Here is a 21,777-nt window from a genome sequence, read left to right as displayed (position 1 = left end):
TATTGTCTCATCTTTCTCCATTCTCCTTATTACATTGCGGACAGGTACATTTATTGATTCATCACTTGTTTCTTTTTACTATCTGGTTCACAAATACCACAACATATATTTATTTGTTTTTCTAAGTTTCATTTTATCACTGTAGCACATATTTAATCATATTTGTAGTCACTTTTTACTGTATTACATTATTTTGTTCAAGTACTATGTTCATAGTTTTTCTTCATGTATAATTTAGTGTCATTTTGTTCGTTTGTTTACTTTTGTCATTTTTGCCTAGTCTACATACATTTGTTTATATAGGTAAGGAAAATTATGCATATTTTATACGTATTTTGATTTGTATTCTTTCTGTACTTTATCTACTGTACAGACCCCCGAGGAAGGCTTTATAGCCAAAACATGGCCCGTGTTGGGTCAAGTTTGTTCATACATCCTAAGCACCTTTGAGAATAAAGTATTTTACTTTTAGAAGCACTGGACTTCTGGACTTTATTTTGGTCGCTACTTTGGAACAATATTGGTTGGCCTCTTCCACCCTTTCCTTTCTTGTATTGATTACTGGGAAGGTTTTGTTGTTTCCCCTGCTGTGCTGCTAATATTCAGCACTAATTGTTTAACTTTTTTAGGGGTTAAAGATAATATAGCTATTTAGGCAGTCCTATTTGACTGCTAAACTTATCTGGTTAGGCTCTGAATACCGGCACCTATCCAGATAAGTTGCACAATATAGCCAGTTATGAGCTAGGTGCTAACCAGCAATAGTCAGTGGAGATAACCAGTTATCTCCTGATGAATATTAGCATTTAGGTGCAGATATGCTATTTAACTGGTTAGCGGCTGTGTCTGGCCAGTTAAATAGCTTTGAATATCGGGGGGGGGGATAGAGTTTTGGTGACCTTGGCAGGATTAACTATAGAATCAAATGAAGAAAATAGGAAAGTATATGAATACTGGCAAGTAAAGCTTTAATAAGGCTGGCCTGAGGAAAACCTACCATGGAGATAAAACCTAATACAAATATTTTCAATTTTATTTGAACCAAAATCTTTGAGAGAATCAGCTGGACCATTAGATGATGAAGGGGTAAAAGAGGCACTTAGCGAGAAAAAGCCCATAGTCAAAAATAATATATCAATCCTTTCCTTAGGTCCTTACCAAGGAGGATACTGGCAAGATATCCATGACAGAAACTGATGATAGTTCAAAAAAACAGAAGCACTTTGCAGTGAACATGAAAAATATATGGGAGAAAACTGACTAACTACAGGGTAACAAATCATTAGGACTGGATCTGAAAAAACTCAAACCTGCTGACCTGCTACTGCAATTTAATATTAAAATCAACTAATGTTCCTGGGGATTGGAGGGTGGCCAACGTAACACTGATCTTTAAAAGGGCCCTAAGGGTGATCCAGGAAACTCTGAGCCAGTGAACCTGATAGCAATGCTAGGCAAAATGCTAGAAACAAAAACGAAATTGTTGGCATTATGAGTAGACATGGCTTAGTGAGCCAGAGCCAACATGGATTTATAGCAAAGGCAAGCCTTGCTTTATCAATCAGCTACAATTCTTTGAAAATGTTAAATATGTGGGTAAGGGTGTGGTATAGTGTATCTGGATTTTCAGGAGGTATTTATCAAAATCCCTCTTGATGGACCCCTGGGGAAATTAAAAAGTCAAGGTATAGAGAGGCAATGTCCTATTGCTGATTGAGAACTTCTTACAAACAAGGCAACAGAGTAGAACTGGAGGAATGTAAATACTGGGGTACCCCAGAGATCAGTACTAATCCTCAACTCAGTCTGAGGCTGCAGAAAAAATCAAAACAAAACAAACAATGTTAGGTTTATTTGGAAAGGAGATTATTATTATCCTTCTGTATTGATCCATGGTGTGAACTAGCCTTGAATACTGTGTTTAGTTCTGATTCCACCATCTCACAAGAAATATAGTGGAACTAAAAAAGGTGCAGAGAATGGCACAACGATAAAGGGAATACACAGCTCCTCTGTGCAGGAACTCTAAACAGGTTAGGGATCTTCAGCCTGGAAAAGAGAAAGCTGAGAGCGCTAATCTGGAAGTCTATGGAGTGAAATGTGTAAATAGGGAAAGGTTGTTTATGCTTTCAAATTGTAAATAATGCTAAAGTGGCATTCCATGAAACTAATAGGTGGCACATTTTAGACCAATCGAATTGGTATGTTTTTTAATCCAATGTACAAAAATAATTTGGATTTAGCTGTCACCTCTTCAGTACTGGTTCAAGGTTTTTAGTTCTTCCCTATATTTACCCTTCCCGAGAGAGCTTATAATCGAGCTCCTAGCTCTCAGAGAACAAGCCTGCTCTCTAGAAATGAGTAATGGATTTGCTGAGGCAGACTAAGAGGTATATAGAGACCTACAGGGACATAGTACAGAAGCCCTACTTCCAGTTTGGCAACCTCTGTGCTGCCTTGAAGGAGGAAGATCACACTTACAGAGACATCACCTTGGTAAAGTAAGAAGATGTCCTATGGCTAGGACCTGCTCTCCAGAGGATACAGTATCCTCTCGCACCAAGGATGTCTCTCCAGGGGCTACTGCCCAGGAGGTGAAGAGTTAGGACAGACATTTTAATTGAATATTTTATTATTATATGTGTGGATAGCTGTGCGGCTGGTGAGCATGAGAACTTCTTGGTCACTTACCTTTCTGATGCGAAGGTGGCAGACCTAATGCAACACCTACAGTAGAAAAGACAGTACTGGGGTGGAGCCAAATGTCTTGGTACAAGTGGGCATCAACAATACAGGAAAATGTGGGAGTGCGGTTCTGGAAGTCAAATTTAATTTCTTAGTCAGAAAGAAATCCAGAACCTCTAGGGTAGCATTCTCAGAAATGATCTCCATCCCACATGCATGACCCAAGAGGCAGACAGAGCTCAGAATTCTCAATGTGTGCATGAAATGATGGTGTAGAAAGAGGGATTTAAATCTGTTAGGGGCTGAGCAATATTCTGGGGAAGGGGGAGACTTAACCGGGGTGGAACCATGCTGCTGGCACTAATATTTAAAAAAGAGATAGAGCAGCTTTTAAACTAGTACCTGAGGAGAAGCTAACAGTTGCTCAGGGATACATGGTTCAGAGTAAGGCTATCTTTGAAGGATACTATCAAAACAGGAAAGGTAGGACATCCCAATAAAGAGGCTGCAACAAAAGCATAAGAAAGCCAGGAGCCTTAAAGGGAAGATCAGATAAAGACTGCAGAATATCCTTGTCAACTGCTAAGCAGGATGTGGACACAAAACAAAACACACACTTTGAAATGTCTGTATATAAGTGCTAGAAGCCTAGAAAATAAGATAGGAGAGTTAGAGTACATATAGCAGCACTCAATGAAGAGGTAGATATAATATGCATTTCAGAGAGCTTGTGGAAGAAAGATAACTAATAGGACACTATGATAGCAGGATACATATTAGAAAGGGTGGATTGAGTGGAAGGGGTAAAGCTATATGTTAAAGAAGGAATTGAGTAAAACATAATAAAAATTTCGTAGGAAACTGGTAGCAATCCTTACAGACAGACATTCCATGTGAGAAGAGAAAGAGAATGCTGGTAGGGGTTTGATTCTATCTGCCTAGCCAGAACAGACAGATGGACAGATGATGAAATGTTAACAGAAAAACAGGGAACCTAACAATTTGGTACCACTATAATAATGGGTAATTTCAATTATTCCAATAATGACTAGATAAATGTCACATCAGGAAAAGCTAGGAAGGTAAAGTTCCTAGATGAAATAAATGACTTTCAGAGCGCAGCTGGATTAGAAACTGACAAAAAGGGGGTGGGGCTATTCTAGATCTAGTCCTCGGTGAAATGCAGGACATGGTGCAAGAAGCAATGGCAGCAGTAATCATAGCAATCAAATTTGAGATAACCTGAGGAAAGACACTAAGGAAATGTATTGTGTCAGCATTAACTTCTAAAGGGCAACTATCATAAAATAAGAAAACTAGTTTTATTTATTACATTTGTACCCCGCTCTTTCCCACATACCGCAGGTCCAGTGCGGCTTGACATCTGCAAGGTTAAGAGTTTAAATTAGAAATGGGTGAAGTTTAGAGATCCAAGATGGCCGCTGTCTACATCTGATGCTCACGTCAGCTCTCTGTGACCTCTGGAACTAGACCGCGATGCCGAAAAGAAGGGGCCAACCCGCTCCCACTGCCTCTCAGTGGCAAAGCTTCCCATCTGGTATCAGCGTACTTGACTCTTATTTTCAAAGGGCTGGGATTCCTGCTACGCCGGAGGACAGCCTGCTGGAGCACTTTGGGGCGGATGGAGATCCTGGGACGTTCCCTGGGCTAGAGCTTTCGCTCAACCCCGATGTGAGAGCTCCTCTCCCACAACCACGAGGCAGTAGCTCCCTGTTGTTGGCATCTCAAACCCTGCTAACCAAGGATGGGGCAGGAGAAGAGAGACGAGAGGCACTTCATCAAACCGAGGGAGCTCAGAGGAGCATGGAGTTATTAGCTTCACCAGGAGAGGTTGAAGCTGTTCCATCTGACATAATGGGGGAGGCAGTAGCTGAAAGTATGGAGAACGATTCTTCTACTAACAAGGAACCCGAGGTACTGATGACTTTATTTCCTTTATCCATATCTAAACCTACTGAAGTCACCCTTGATAGTTTATGGAGTTTAATTGTAGACTTGGGTAAAGCATTGTGCCCTCAAGTACAAAAATTGACACAGGATTTGACTAATTTGGAAAGGAAATTTAAAGAAACTGACTCTGGATTAGAAATTTTAACTCAACAAAATAAGGTACAAGAAAAAGAATTGCAGCATATACAAACTCTTCAAAGTACTATTGTTAAAGATTTGACATATTTGAGAAGAAAGACTGAATCTCTTGAGAATTTTTCTAAGATTAATAATCTCCGATTCCTTAATTTTCCTAAACAATTTACAGTCTCCCCCCCCCCCCCAAGATATGTTGAAAAAGTATATTAAAGAAATATTAGGAGTGGCTGAAGAAAGTATCTCGCCTTTCTCACAAGTATATTATTTACCTACTAAATCAATAGTCAATCAGCAAGATCAAGATAATCAAGAGTTGGATGCTTCTGCTTTACTGGAGTCTTCAGATACTGAATTAGTTGTGGCGTCAACTTTGATTGCCACTGTAGTGTTGACACCTGATAAGAATAGCTTGTTGAAAATGTTCTTTAAAAATAAAGATAAGACTTTCCTGGGATTGAAAATTCAAATTTTTCCAGATGTCTCCAAGGACACCCAAAAGAGAGAGACGTCAACAATTTTTGTTAATGAAACCATGTGCTCTTCAGTTAGTAGCTACTTTTTTTTTTTTTGCGATATCCATGCAAATGCGTCATCAGATACCAATCGGTAAAATATGTCTTCTATGAGCCTTCCCATCTTACAGCTTTTTTGTCAACTAAACAGATTAATGGGGGACCCCAATAATAGCTCTTTCTTTAATTTAATTTAACAGGAATCTAGTGATTAACTAGATGAAGAAAATGCCTTTATTGTTTTCCTTAAATTAGAATTTCCATTGTTTAATATCTTGGATCTAAAATGTGGACTTGAGTTATGATTGACAGATAATGTTTTTCTTTTTTTATTATATAATTGCATATTGTTGTTGTTGTCACGTCATACTTTTCTGTACAAGTATTCTTTTTGCTTGATTAATTTTTGAAATTTTGATAAATAAAAAAAAAAGAAGAAATGGGTTGTTTAAAAATACCATCTTGGAAGTATAGAACAAATGCATCCCATGTATTAAAATATGTAGAGGAAGGCCAGATAAGAGCTAGCATGATTAAAAGGTTAGGTGAAAGAGGCTACAAGAACCAAAAGAATATCTTTCAAAAAAATGGAAAAAGGGCCTGAATGAAGATAACAGGAAGCAACATAGGCACTCGCCAGTTAGATGGAAAGCACTGATAAAGAAGGCTGAAAGAGAATTTGAAAGGAAGCTGTGGAAGGGGAAAAAAACTCAGTAAAATCTTTTTCAGGTGCACTAGAAATAGAAAGCCTGTGAGTCAGTCACTTGGAGCATTAGATCATCAAAAAGTAAAAGGGGCACTCAAGGAGGAAAAGGTGTAACAAAAAGACAAATTAATTGTTTGCTTCAGTCTTTACTGAGAAAACTGTACTAGAAACGGCATTTAAAGTTGATGATGTGGAGGAACTGGAAGAACCTTAATGAACCTGCTAGATGTAATAAACAAAATCAACAGGATAAAGAGCAGTAAATTACACTGACCAGATTGTAAACACCCGAATACTGAAAAAGCTCAAAAATTAAATTGCAGATCTACTATTAGTAATCTTAAACCTATAATAAAAATCATCCATGGTACCCGAAGTATAGAGTGTGGCCAATGTTATGCCAACTTTTAAAAAGGGTCTGGGGGTAACCCAGGAAACTACAGACCAGTGAGCCTGACATCATTGTTTAATGGGGTCAGAGTCAACATGGATTTAGCCAAGGAAAGTTTTGCCTCACCAATTTGAATGCGTGAATAAACATGTGGAAAATGGGAAGCCTGCTGATGTAGAGTATCCAAATTTTCAGAAAGCTTTTGACAATGTCTCTCATGAAAGACTCATAAGGAAATTTTTTAAAAAACATGGGATAGGAGGTAATGACCTGTTTTGGATTGAGAACAGGCTAAAAGATAGAAAACACAGGATAAGGTTAAAAGAACAGTGATCTCAATGGGCCATTTTTCCTGCGTGCTAGTGCCCTTTTTAATGCAGTGGGTAAAAAGCCCCCAGACAAACATAGCCATGCAGTAAGAGAACTCTAACCGCGTGGCCATGCATCAGGGAGCCCTGCTCCTGCGGTAACCAGGCAGTGAACAGCGATGCCCAAATATCACTGGGTTACCGTTGCAAAAGCCATTTCCGGGAGTTTTCTTTTTCCTCCGGTAACAACGCATGCTTGGGGCGGAACTACTGCTGGCAGTAGTCCCGATTTAATGTTCAGTAAGCCCTCACTGAGCTTACTAATGCTTTGTAAAAGTCCCCCTCAATTGCATGTGGACTGAGAAATTGGAGGAGCACTTTACAAGACTGGAAGACTGGGCATCTAAATGGCAAATTAAATTTTCAAGAAGCAACACAATAAAAGAAGAAGAAAAGAAAAAGTAATGGAGGACCAATCCAATACCAGCAACAGAATAAACAAAAAGAGTTTATTGAAAAACTTAAAAAAAAGGGAACACTCAATGCAGAACTGTGTTTTGGCACCCAAGCACCTGCTTCAGGAGTCAACAATATTTAGGCAGTATAAAACTGGCAGATGTGGCTTGCAAGTATCATGGTATTTCAGGACCTATAACTTGAAGACCTGCTGGCTACAACTGGCTGACTTTCGCAAGGGAGAGGAGCACCAGAAAGATGCCAGAATAAGGCCTGTAACACCCTGAGAGAAGCTACTGGAGTATCACAATGAGGCTTGGAATACAACAAAAGAAGTACGGGCACCAAAACTCAGATCTACATCGAGTCACCTCTTTCAAATTTAATTTTTATCCGTTAAAGGTTTTATGTGACTGAAGATTTGAAATGATTGCTTTGACCTCATCTTCATTATCATTATAGGGCCCTTTTACTAAAGGGTTGGCGAGTGGCAACCGGAACTACCACCAGGCTACCACAGAAGCCCGGAAGTAGTTCCCACCCCCAACGCACAACATAATTACAAACATAATCAGCCCAGGATACACACTCCCTGTCTCTCTCAGACAGCCTGAAAATTCTCGGAGTAACAATCGACCGTAATCTATCACTAGAGACCCAAGCGAAATCTACCATAAAGAAAATGTTTTGCTCAATGTGGAAACTCAAACGCATAAAACCATCTTCCCGAGGGAAATATTTCATAACCTGGTACAGTCCATGGTACTAAGCCACGCAGATTACTGTAATGGAATCTATGCGGGATGCAAGGCTCAAATCATAAAGAAACTTCAGACCGCCCAAAACACAGCAGCCAGGTTTATATTTGGAAAAACACGTTTTGACAGCACCAAACCACTCAGAGAAAAATTGCACTGGCTACCAATCAAAGAACGTATCACTTTCAAAATCTGCATGACTGTTCATAAAATTATTTATGGCGAGGCATCGGGATACATGACAGACCTCATCGACCTGCCAACCAAAAACACCACAAAATCTGCACGATCATACCTAAACCTCCACTACCCAAGCAGCAAAAGACTCAAATACAAATCCACCTATGCAACCAGCTTTTCCTACCTAAGCGCACAACTATGGAACGCATTACCAAAAGCAGTAAAAACTACGCTTGATCACCTAAATTTTCGGAAAGCACTAAAGACAGTCCTGTTCAGAAGAGCATACCCCACCGACCCAACATAAAAATACCTGGTCACATGCGACACAATGTAACCAAAGATCGTAACGGACATTATCTGACTCTTCTTCCCCCTTTCCCTCTCTAACTTCCCCCCAACGCACCGACCATACATGTAACTACCTTACATGTACCTCACTCTACTACAATATCACTTTGTATTCATTCACACCATGTATTTGTTCAGACCATAATCGGCTAACGCCGTTAATGGTTATATGTAAGCCACATTGAGCCTGCAAAAGGTGGGAAAATGTGGGATACAAATGTAACAAATAAACATTTCCAGTGCTACAAAAATATTTTGAATTTTGTAGCGCAGGAACCCTTACGGCCAGCTCAATGGGTAGCAGTAAGTGCTCTCCTCCCCCCCCCCCCCCCCCCCCACCACCACACATACGAAATGGCTGCACGGCTAGTGGTTCACTAACCACATGGCTATTTCTTTTCCCAAAGAAAAGACAGCCTTTTACCTGCTACGGTTAAAGGGGGCCTCAGCACAAATAAAAAACAGACACTGATGCAAGCGCAGGCCCCCATATGTTAGGTAATGCTTGATGATAATTTGCTAGTAGCTGAAATCTTGCTTTCATTAGCAATTGTTCTTCATAATGTTATCGTTCTTGGAAAATGTAATATTGTAAATCAGGGTCCTATTTCTGCTGCCTGTGCTGACTGACTGACTGATGTATTTGCAGCTATCAATGCCTTAGGCACCAATTTGTTAATAAGTCTACTCATGTGAATGTTAATATATTGGATCTGATTTTTGCTGGGGGAAGATCTACAAAATGGTTTTATATTACCTACCACTTTTGAAACCATTCTTTGGACTGACCATTTTGGTCTTAGTTTTGTTGTTACTCTAAAGGGAGCAGTATTTTGACAACCTGAAAGAAACTTAATATTTGATCATTTGATGTTCAGACTCTTAAACATATCTGGCTTCCTTCTTTACAAACAACATTCAATTTGACAACCTTGAAGCTATACTTGAAAAATGGAATGATTCACTCACATTCATGGGATGAAGTAGTTCCACTGAAAAACTACAGGCAACAAAACGTTAAGTGTTGCTTCGTGTTTTAATTCTGATTTGAAGCAGCAGAAGAGAACTGTAAGTGCTACAAAATGTTGGAGAAAATCAGGGCTTGAGGACGATTTGTTAACTGTTATATCTTTATTTGAACAATCAAAACATCAGGTTAGAGCTCTTCAACTTGGATTAGAAATGGCAGAGGGGACATATGACAGAGGTCAACAAAAGCCCGAGTGGAGTGAAATGCGTAATTGTGAATCGATTGTTTAGGTTTTCAAAAAGTACAACAACTAGCGAACACACCAGAAGTTACACAGTAATAGATTTAAAACAGATAGGAGAAAATAGCTTTTTTCACTCAAGATCTGGCACTCATTGGTAAAGGATGTGGTTAAAACAGGTAGTGTAGCTGGATTTAAAAAAAAAAAAAAGGTTTGGACAAATTCCTGAATTCACTGTAAGAATATATTCTTTAAAAAAAAAAAGGCCACAAACAATTGCTGAAAAAGAAACAAGGCATATACTCTACTGGCATGCAGATACGTCACTGAGTCAGGAGATGCGTGACATACAATAGGTTAGGAAAACTTAAAAGTAGAATCAGTGATATCTGAAATATATAGCTTGTAAGCAAAATAAAATTAATCAACCAACCAGGGAGGGATTCTGGACTGATCTGATAGGACTAAAGGAAAGAATGTTATCAGGTAAGATATAACTTTTCCTTTCTTAGCATCCTATTAGAACAGTCCAGACAAATGGGATGTAGCAAAACAGTGTTCCCAACACAGGGTGGGACTAAAAGATTGAAACATGCAAAAAAAAAAAACAACTTACAAATAAACACATGATTAAACTCCCCATAGTAACATGGAAGGGCATTTTCAATATAACGTCCAAATGGCAAAATAAACGTTTATCACAAAATGTTCAAAAACTAAAGCCCATAATGAAAGAAAAAAATAATAAACATGTAGTGGTATTCAAAAACAACACAAATAACATTTGTGCCAGGCTATGCCTGTCAAGGTCTATGGGGAATATAAGAACGAAGGCTGAGCAAACAGAAAACATGGAATGGATCATTGTCTCCCAGGAAAAGGGGAAAAAAGTTGAACCAGAAACTTACCTTACACAGAAGCCCCACTGTTGTTTGCTGGGAGAAGATGTTTTTAAGCAGTGGAAAGGAAGCCCCGGAGTGTAGGGCAGGAAACAGTACCAGGCAAGCTGAATGGAAACAATATTTTGGAAGTTGTAGTCAGAAACTTTGGCAAACTAGGTAGGCTGTATTTCAATAGAAGCCATCCCAGGCTGCAGAGAAAGAGTGGAGCAGAGTGTTCCCAAACCAAGGTGAGCAAGGTGGTTGATGAGCAGCCTTCTCCAGCTGTAGAAAGGGGTAGGGCTGAAGTTTCAACCAACAGAACAGTCAGTGTATTAAGGACAGAGAGCTCCAAAGAAGAGAAGAAAGACCCCAAAGCATAGGAGCCGACTCTGTGGGTGCTGTGTGGGTGCTTGAGCACCCCCAATATTGAGAATATTCCTTGTATGTATCCAAGGAAGGATTAAAGTTGGCTCCAGTGCCCCAAAGAGAAAAAAGAAAGAGATGGGCAGGTGGGGAGAAGAGGGGGTGGTGGTTGGGAGGCGAGGATAGGGGAGGGCAGACTTATACGGTCTGTACCAGAGCCGGTGGTTGGGAGGCGGGAAATACTGCTGGGCAGACTTATATGGTCTGTGCCCTGAAAAGGACAGGTACAAATTCAAGGTAAGGTATACACATATGAGTTTGTCTTGGGCAGACTGGATGGACCATGCAGGTCTTTTTCTGCCGTCATCTACTATGTTATGTTACTATGGGCTGGCTGGCTGTTCAGGGGGTTACAAAAATAGGGCAGAAGGGAAGCCATGGAATATGGTGGTGCAGTTAATGAATAGGACAGAGGTGACAAGAGGTCAGGCTCCCCAGAGATAGGCTGTTTGAAAGAGAAGCTGGAATAGGAGCCAGTCCTTTTAGCAATACCTGCATAGGAAGAGGATGGTGGCAGGAAGCCAGTCATTTACTTAGTGCACTGCATCCAGCTTGGAATTATGTCCCTGGTAAATGTAAAAAAGTGCACAGGAAGAAAAGGGGAAGGCTGGTGTGAAAGTCAGCCTTAAAGAGGATAATCTCGTATGTTTAAAGAGTTGTGCCACCAGAGAAATTGAAAACTCCGATAAGAAGTACGAGGTGGCATGAGCCGCTATTTCATGCATTGAAGAAAAGCTCTAAGGAAGTGGGGGAGGGGCAGATGCCCTATTTATATGGAAGAAAGGAGATCCTAGAGGAGTAAAGGAAGAGTGTCCCATGATTACTTTGTTAGAACAGGAATATACTGTTGAGCCATGTTTAATTAGAAATTATGTTTGGAAAGGAGAACATAGAATTATGTTTTGTTTTGGTGATACTGAATAAGAAAATTTTATGGAACATTCTGGAGTCTGACAGTCTACTGAGGCATAAAGAGTGGGGTCCCAGGGATTAGATAGACTGGGAAGAAAGACCAACCTGCTTGGCAGGGCCTAAAGACTTTGAGGAGAGTACTGCAGGGGGAACAAACCTTCTGGGAAGCAAGAAGTTTGCTGCTGTACTTGCTCTTAGAATTTTATTTGTAGCGGGTCTCTATCTGGAACTCCTGTGGAGGAGAAAATCTGGTGGAAGGATGAAGTACTGGCCGGTGGGTGCACACCTATTTATTGGAGTTCCCTTTATAGAATTTAGTCCTTACTGCATTTCTCAAAGCAAAGCTATAACCATTCATAGTGTAACTCTGCTGCTTTAACAGTATCACTGGCTCCCTATCCAGTTCAAATACAATTCAAAATCCTGGCCTTGGCTCACAAAACCTTTCACAGTGGTATTCCATACTTTGGTCATTCCCTATGTTTCCAATTGGGTGCCCCATTCCATTAACAAACATTACCTAGCAACTCCCCCTGTGTCACATGCACACTTAGAAACTACATGGCATAGTACTTTCCTCTATGCTGTCCCTAACCTTATAGAAAATTTTACTCCTCTCTTTCCATTTAGAACTAAGTTGTGCCAAGTTCAAGGCAGCCTTTGAAACTTACCTGGTTTTGATATGTTTTATTGAATAAGGCTTCTGCGCATCCCTGCTTGAATGGCCAGGCAAATACACATCTGAGAATCTTTCTTGTTTATTTTTGAGATGCTAATTCCTAACTATTGTTCTTTTATCTATTCTTTCCTGTCAATTATTGGAGTTCAGTTTCTCTGTTATTTATGTTTAATTGGTCTTAATAGACCGCCTTTCAGTAAAATCAATCAAAGTGGTTTACAATGCATAAAATAATTAAGAGACGGAAAACGAATGACAACTTCTGACAGGACAGCAAATAGAGGATAGAATAGTATGAAAATATTCACACAAGATAAACTAAGAGTAACTCATAAAGAGGGAGTTAAAGTAAGAGTTTATATGTTTATAATAGTCTTGACTCACTTGCAACAAAATGTGGTATAGTAGATGAAATAAACCATATTTGTTACATAGTGCAGGATTTCATATGGTCATGAACCAAAATGCATTAAACAAAATTCAGTCACTAATATGAAACTTTATTTTCTGTACTAAGGGGTCCTTTTACTAAGGCGCACTGAAAAATGACTTGCGGTAGTGTAGGCGTGGGTTTTGGGCACGTGCCGATCCATTTTTTAACTCACCTGTAAAAAAGGCCTTTTTTTTTTTTTTTTTTACTGAAAATGGACATACGGCAAAAAATGAAAATTGCCGCGGGTCCATTTTGGGTCTGAGACCTTATCGCCAGCCACTGACCTGGCAGTAAAGACTCACAAGGTAAGCAGGCAGTAATGACCTATGCGCGCCAAATGCCACTTGGCGCGCATCCGTTACACGCGCCCAAAAATAAAAAATACTTTTCAGACACGTGTATCGGATGCGCGCCAAAAATGAAATTACCGCTAGAGCCACGCGGTAGTCTGGTGGTACCTCCATTTTGGCGCGCGCTGGGCATGCATAGACGCTTACGCCGCTTAGTAAAAGGGCCCCAAATTGCTGAACATGATAGCTCCCTGACAAGAACTTCATTTTCATTGATTCCGTAGTCAGTTGGCTGTTTTGAAGATGTTACTGCCTACTATATGATGATTTTATCTTTATGTACTGGACACATTTACAATTGTATATTATCATGCTAATGTTGATTTCCTGACTTCAGTTATTAGCTTTTAATCTGTTTATATACTGCACTGGGCAGTTTATTCTGGAACAGTAGTAAAAAAAAAATCAATAAAGTAAATGGAGACTATTAAGGTTTTCGCTGAAGTGAAGAGAAATGAAAGAAGGGAGACAGCGTGAAAAATATACTTACATATGGCACATTGCATCCTCAAACAAGACCAGATTCATTGCAGCATTGACCTCATTGTGGTTGTCCAAGGTTTCCACGAGGATCTTGCTAAGTGATTCCCAACTCTGCACAGGCATATATTTGGGCTCACCAACTCCTTGAGCAAAGTGGCAATACATGTTCATCTTCTTGATTTGTTCTAGGGTCTCCTCAATATCCTAATAGCAAAAACAGCAAATTTCACAAGACATCAGCCCCAAACCCAAGAACACTAGGGGAATGAATCACTTACTCACTGTGACCTCTACCTCTACAAAAGGTTAGATGCATTGGATGCCAATGTTAGCTTAAAGCATGTTGTATTCTTCTAATTACTAACATAAACACTATAGCATTTGCAGGCCTATTTCCATCCATGCAAAATACAAGACTACAAATCCCACAATGCTTAGAAGTAAAAGTAGAGTTAGCTGAAGGTGCCATGGCAAAATGGAATGAGGCGACCTTTCTGAGTTTCTCCACCCTGCTTTCCTGTGCTCTACCATAAGGTTCCCAAAAACTAAAGCCCACAAGTGCTTTCTTTCCCCTTTTCACATCACTTGGAGAAGGTACAATAGCATCAGAAAAAGACAGGAACACATGAGCATAAAAAGGGAGAGAAAGCAAGACTTGGGCTAAAGCCTCATCTGAATCACAGGGATAGAGATGCAGGAGAAAGAGCAAGGCTCAGGCTGGGGCATTTCCAGTGGTGTAGGGAGAAGGATCTGATCAAAGTTACACTGGCAGCTTAGAGAGAGAGGTGCAAGCCAGAGCATCATGGGTAGAGAGACCCTACCTACAAGATTACCAGTGCCACAGAAAGAGAAGCACAGGCCAGAGCATTTCTTGCTGACTGAGGTACTGTAGAAGCAAGCCACGACTCCGATAGTAGGAAGAAGCTGACAGAACTGTGGCATACTAAGCTGGGGAAGACAGAAGGGAGATGCTGGAGGAGAGAAAAGGGGACATGCTTGGCAGAACAAAAGAAGAGGGGGAGTCACTGTGGGAGGATCGCAGATTAAAAGGGTAGACACTCTGATACTTTACTTCATTTGAGGTTGAATAAATTGAGCAGTTTGAGAATGGGATTAAAAAGCAGTTAACTGGATCAGAAGTTGGTTGACTGATAGGAGACAGAGAGGGGCATAATCCGTGAAGGGGCAGGGAAACCTATATTATCGAAACAAGATGGGCGGCCATCTTTCGTTTCGATAATACAGTCGGGGACGCACAAATCTCAACATTTAGGTCGACCTTAGAGATGGTCATCCTCGAGTTTCGGCGATAATGGAAACCGAGGACGACCATCTCACAAACGACCAAATCCAAGTCATTTGGTCATGGAAGGAGCCAGCATTCGTAGTGCACTGGTCCCCTGACATGCCAGGACACCAACTGGGAACCCTAGGGGGCACTGCAGTGGACTTCAGAAAAAGCTCCCAGGTGTATAGCTCCCTTATCTTGTGTGCTAAGACCCCCCAAAACCCACTCCCCACAACTGTACACCACTACCATAGCCCTTAGGGATGAAGGGGGGCACCTAGATGTGGGTACAGTGGGTTTGTGGTGGGTTTTGGAGGGCTCACATTTACCACCACAAGTATAACAGGTAGGGGGGGATGGGCCTGGGTCCGCCTGCCTGAAGTACACAGCAGTACCCACAAAAACTGCTCCAGGGACCTTGATACTGCTGTCATGGAAAAAAATATTTTAAAATTTTATTTTTTAGGGTGGGAGGGGGTTAGTGACCACTGGGGGAGTAACGGGAGGACATCTCCGATTCTCTCCGGTTCATCTGGTCATTTAGGGCACATTTTTGTGGCTTGGTCGTAAAAAAAAAAAAAGGCCCAAGTAAAGTCAGCCAAGTGTTCATCAGGGACGCCCTTCTTTTTTCCATTATCGGCTGAGGACGCCCATGTGTTAAGCCCGCCCCAGTCCCGCCTTCGCTATGCATCTGACATGCCCCTGTGAACTTTGGTCGTCCCCGCGACGGAAAGCAGTTGAGGACACTCAAAATCGGCTTTCGATTATGCCGACTTGGGCGACCCTGGGAGAAGGACGCCCATCTCCCGATGTGTCGAAAGATGGGTGCCCTTCTCTTTCGAAAATAAGCCTGAGAGGGTGGTGGTATATGGAATTCGCTTAGAAAAAAAAGGGTGAGTAGTGGAGTACCTCAAGAATTTGTCTTGGGGCTGGATTTTCTTCAATACTTTTGTGACTGTTACTATCCAAGAGTTAGAAGGAAAAGGTTTGCCTTTCTGTGAAGGACATGACGACTGGCAACAAAGGGCACCATGGAGGGAGTGGAATGCATTGAGAGGGGCATAAACAGCAGAAAGGAGGAAGTGATAATACCCCTGCACAAGTCATTGGTAGGACTGCACTTGGAGTACTGTGTTCAGATTTGGATGCTGTAATTTGTTAAGGACATAAAAAGACTGAAAGCAGTTTAGAAGAAAGCAACAAAAATGGTATGGGGTCTCTGCCAGAAGACGTAAGACATTTGTTCTGCCCCCCCCCCCCCCATTTGCATGGAAGCAGATTGTCGCGTGCCCGCCCATGCGGGACGCGCTCTCGAGGTCCTTTGCATACCTTCAGGCTTCTTCCCCGGGAGCGCGGGGTTTGTGAGTCCTTTAAGGCAAAATCACCCTCCAGGTAGAGAGGAGACAAAACTGGACCGGAACTCCGGACTGGATTTCTACACTGGAACACTCGGAACTGGAACGCACCGGACAGGTGCGCACTGAAGTGGGGCCCGCTGGACTGGACACACCGGAGTGGCCCCACTGGACAGGAACATACCGGAGTGAAACCCGCTGGACTGGAACACACTGGAACGGAACTGGAACACCCTGGACCTAAGCTTCACCTACACTTGACGGCCTCCCCCTCGGGTTGAGCCCTCAGGTTCTGGCAGCCGGTAGGACTTACAGGAACAACAGGAAGGAAGGTCCAGGGGTGCCCCCTGGCACCTAGGCGAAGGCAAGGCAGAGAAAGTCCGTGTTCCGGCAGCAGGCAGATTCCAAGCAATGGTCAGGACAAGGAACAAGACTACGGCTGGAGCCTCAGTATCAAGGAGAACTGGCAACAGGTAGAACAAGGGCAGAAGCTCCAGAAGCAAAAGAAACACACACGGAAACCCAGCAGGCTAAACACAAGAAGACATAGTCAACTGTACAAGCTAGTAGGAAAGCTATACCCAGGCAACCAGACATACACAGGAACATACACAGAGCAAAAACTCAGGAGACTTAGAAAAGCTATACCCCAGCTAACAATAAAGCTGTGCCCAAGCTAACAAGTCAAACACTGGAAACAGACACAGAGCAAACTCAGAAGACTTCGTAAAGCTACACACCAGCTAACAACAAAGCTGTGCCCAAGCTAACAAGTCATGCCCTGGAAACATACACAGAACAAACTCAGGAGACTTAGTAAAGCTATACACCAGCTAACAACAAAGCTGTGCCCAAGCTAACAAGTCATACACTGGAGACATACACAGAGCAAACTCAGAAGACTTAGTAAAGCTATACACCAGCTAACAACAAAGCTGTGCCCAAGCTAACAAGTCATACACAGGAAACAAACACAGAGAACTAGCAGAGCTAGACACAGAAGGGTAGGAAACCCAAAGAGCAATAAACACAGAAGGGCAGAAACCCTGCAGAGCTATAAACACAGAAGGGCTGGAAACCCACAAGCGATAAACACAGAAGGGCGGAAAACCCACAGAAGGGTAGGAGACCCATAGAGCAAATAACACAGAAGGGCTGGAAGCCCACAGAACAATAGACAAGGAAAGCAAACGGTGCTAACAGCACACTAACCTCGGGACCTAAGGCACTGCAGAGGAAATGGCAATGCAAAGGCCAGGACTGTAGTCTTCAGGTGACTAATAAAGCCCATCAACACCAGAGCCACAGGTGCAGCAATCACCTTGCAACCAAACAGAGGCTTGACACTCAGAGCAGGCATCCCATAGAAAGTAACAGCGGGAGCCATCTTGGATACTGGCAGAGACGAAGAGGCGGCAGCCATCTTGGAAGAGGCATAGCCCACACAGGTGAGGTTCAGTAGGGCAATCAGCACACAGAGCCAGAGAGAAACTAAGACAGAGACAGAGACAGAGACAAGCAGAAGCCAGCACAGCCACTGACTCCCTGAAACAGGGTAAGTATGAGGGTAGTCACGGCCATAGTCGTGACAGTACCTCCCCCTCAAGACCCCCCTCCCGGTCCCCACAGGGGATTCAGGTGTCCAAGGGTAAGTGTGGTGAAACCTCCTGATGGGCTTCAACACACCAACATGAATCACTGGACTGGCAGTAGCAAGCACAACTGGAACTTGAAAAGAGGAGTGGCCCTTGAAACCAGGAAGTCTTTTTGGGCAACCACTATGCCGGCTTAGAGTCTGAGATGCAGCATCTTGGCTGGAACTGGAACTCGGAGCAGGCTCAGCATCTTGGCTGGAACTGGAACTTGGAGCAGGTGTAGCATCTTGGCTGGAACTGGAACTCGGAGCAGGCTCAGCATCTTGGCTGGAACTGGAACTCGGAGCAGGCTCAGCATCTTGGCTGGAACTGGAACTTGGAGCAGGTGCAGCATCTTGGCTGGAACTGGAACTCGGAGCAGGCTCAGCATCTTGGCTGGAACTGGAACTCGGAGCAGGCTCAGCATCTTGGCTGGAACTGGAACTTGGAGCAGGTGCAGCATCTTGGCTGGAACTGGAACTCGGAGCAGGCTCAGCATCTTGGCTGGAACTGGAACTCGGAGCAGGCTCAGCATCTTGGCTGGAACTGGAACTTGGAGCAGGTGCAGCATCTTGGCTGGAACTGGAACTCGGAGCAGGCTCAGCATCTTGGCTGGAACTGGAACTCGGAGGAGATTCAGCTGCAAGGCTGGGCGCCCCCCTCTGGCCGGACTGGGACGTCTCTCTAACATTAGCTTCAGGCAGCGTCTGCCGAGCAGGGTTCAAGAGGAGACGGCCCTGGGATCCCCAGAGCATGCTAGCAGGCTGAAATGCAGAAAATGGGTTTCTCCGGGCCCCAAGCCGTTGAACACATCTTCTCTCAGCTATTGCTTCGGACTGAACAGGAGCTGAACCGGGACTGGGACCCGGACTACAATCAGAGTCTTGACTGGAGCGGGAACTCTGGACAGGAGCTGAACCGGGACCGGGACCCGGACTGGTATCAGAAGCTTGACTGGCAGGGCCCCTCAAACTGGACTCAGGAGCTTGGCTGGGAGCGCCCCGCGAACTGGACTTTAACTGAGGCTTGACAGAACACACCCTTTGGACAGGGATCGGAGGCTCGAGCGGAAGCGCCACTCGAACTGGCCTTCGGAGCTTGATTGGAGGTACCCTCCAGACTGGAAGCGGAGGTGCCACCTGAACCACCCTGTGGACTGGCACCGGAGGCTTGATTAGAAGCCCCCCTCGCACTGGACTCAGTGGCTGGACTGGACGGGTCACTTGGACAAGAACTGGAGACTTGACCCGGAGTGCCACTTGCATAGGCCTTGGAGACTCCATCGAAGGCTTCCCTCGGACTGGACTCGGAGACTTCAAAGGGCGTGCCACTTGAACGAGGACTGGAGGCTCGACCTGGAGCGCCACTTGCATAGGAATCTGAGGCTCCGTCAGAAGCATCCCTCGGACTGGACTCAGGGGTTTCAAAGGGCTTGCCACTTGAAGGAGGACAGGAGGCTCGGTCAGCTGTGCCACTCGAACAGGAATCGGAGGTTCAATTTGCAGCGTCCCTCGGACTGGACTCAGAGGCTTGACTGGGAGCGCTACCTGAACTGGAATCGGAGGCTCAGTATGAAGCACCCCCTGGACTGGATTCAGGGACCTAGGTGTCGGCCCTTCTTGGACTGGAATCAGAGGCTTGGTACGCCGTCTCACTTGGCCGGACCTCATGGACCTGCATAGAACCGTCCCTCGGGCTGAACTCAGAAGCTTAGCTGGCGGCTTCACTCGAACAGGATTCGAAGGCTCTGCTTGAAACCCTCCTCGGACTGGACTCAGCGCTGGTGGACTGTAATCCTGAATAGGAACTAACCCGCTATGGTACCGCAGGCTGCTCTGCTGAGGGGGCCTGAGCGGAGGAATTCCCCGGCGTCTTCTTTCGGCCTCAGCCTCCGGAGTATCCCGCAGAGCTGGCTCCTCCAGAAGTCTGAGGCGGTAATCCCAGAGCGAGATAGCAGGATTCATGTCAGAAACTGGGCTATGGCGGACCAGACGCCACCAGAGACGCTTTCTTTCAGCTGCTGCTTCAGGAGTATCCTTCAGGGCAGGATCAGACAAAAGTATTTCCCGGTAATCATGGAGCGTCAAAACAGGGTTCAGAGAAAAAATTGGGTTGTAGAAATCCACACCATAATCAGGAACTGCACTGGTGCTGGACCCTGGATTGTCCACAGGGAACGAAGCTGTGGACAGGTAGCCAACCTGGACGGCTGATCTTGCCGGACTCATGGCCTTTGCATTCTGTCGCGTGCCCGCCCATGCGGGACGCGCTCTCGAGGTCCTTTGCATACCTTCAGGCTTCTTCCCCGGGAGCGCGGGGTTTGTGAGTCCTTTAAGGCAAAATCACCCTCCAGGTAGAGAGGAGACAAAACTGGACCGGAACTCCGGACTGGATTTCTACACTGGAACACTCGGAACTGGAACGCACCGGACAGGTGCGCACTGAAGTGGGGCCCGCTGGACTGGACACACCGGAGTGGCCCCACTGGACAGGAACATACCGGAGTGAAACCCGCTGGACTGGAACACACTGGAACGGAACTGGAACACCCTGGACCTAAGCTTCACCTACACTTGACGGCCTCCCCCTCGGGTTGAGCCCTCAGGTTCTGGCAGCCGGTAGGACTTACAGGAACAACAGGAAGGAAGGTCCAGGGGTGCCCCCTGGCACCTAGGCGAAGGCAAGGCAGAGAAAGTCCGTGTTCCGGCAGCAGGCAGATTCCAAGCAATGGTCAGGACAAGGAACAAGACTACGGCTGGAGCCTCAGTATCAAGGAGAACTGGCAACAGGTAGAACAAGGGCAGAAGCTCCAGAAGCAAAAGAAACACACACGGAAACCCAGCAGGCTAAACACAAGAAGACATAGTCAACTGTACAAGCTAGTAGGAAAGCTATACCCAGGCAACCAGACATACACAGGAACATACACAGAGCAAAAACTCAGGAGACTTAGAAAAGCTATACCCCAGCTAACAATAAAGCTGTGCCCAAGCTAACAAGTCAAACACTGGAAACAGACACAGAGCAAACTCAGAAGACTTCGTAAAGCTACACACCAGCTAACAACAAAGCTGTGCCCAAGCTAACAAGTCATGCCCTGGAAACATACACAGAACAAACTCAGGAGACTTAGTAAAGCTATACACCAGCTAACAACAAAGCTGTGCCCAAGCTAACAAGTCATACACTGGAGACATACACAGAGCAAACTCAGAAGACTTAGTAAAGCTATACACCAGCTAACAACAAAGCTGTGCCCAAGCTAACAAGTCATACACAGGAAACAAACACAGAGAACTAGCAGAGCTAGACACAGAAGGGTAGGAAACCCAAAGAGCAATAAACACAGAAGGGCAGAAACCCTGCAGAGCTATAAACACAGAAGGGCTGGAAACCCACAAGCGATAAACACAGAAGGGCGGAAAACCCACAGAAGGGTAGGAGACCCATAGAGCAAATAACACAGAAGGGCTGGAAGCCCACAGAACAATAGACAAGGAAAGCAAACGGTGCTAACAGCACACTAACCTCGGGACCTAAGGCACTGCAGAGGAAATGGCAATGCAAAGGCCAGGACTGTAGTCTTCAGGTGACTAATAAAGCCCATCAACACCAGAGCCACAGGTGCAGCAATCACCTTGCAACCAAACAGAGGCTTGACACTCAGAGCAG

At 44.1% G+C, this 21,777-nt stretch overlaps 1 protein-coding gene across 1 annotated transcript in view; it reads right to left on the bottom strand.

Moving 5' to 3' along the window:
- Nucleotides 1-21,777, bottom strand: part of DNAH9 (dynein axonemal heavy chain 9) — a 408,742-nt gene that overhangs the window by 187,064 nt on the left and 199,901 nt on the right. Inside the window, exon 43 of the mRNA XM_030208005.1 lies at nucleotides 13,836-14,032. Within this exon, the coding sequence (XP_030063865.1) occupies nucleotides 13,836-14,032 (197 nt within the window). The remainder of the gene's footprint in view (nucleotides 1-13,835; nucleotides 14,033-21,777) is intronic.

This window comes from Microcaecilia unicolor, chromosome 6, assembly GCF_901765095.1.
Source record: "Microcaecilia unicolor chromosome 6, aMicUni1.1, whole genome shotgun sequence".
In the NCBI taxonomy this organism is placed as follows: domain Eukaryota; kingdom Metazoa; phylum Chordata; class Amphibia; order Gymnophiona; family Siphonopidae; genus Microcaecilia; species Microcaecilia unicolor.
This window is presented reverse-complemented; position numbering and strand designations above follow the sequence as displayed.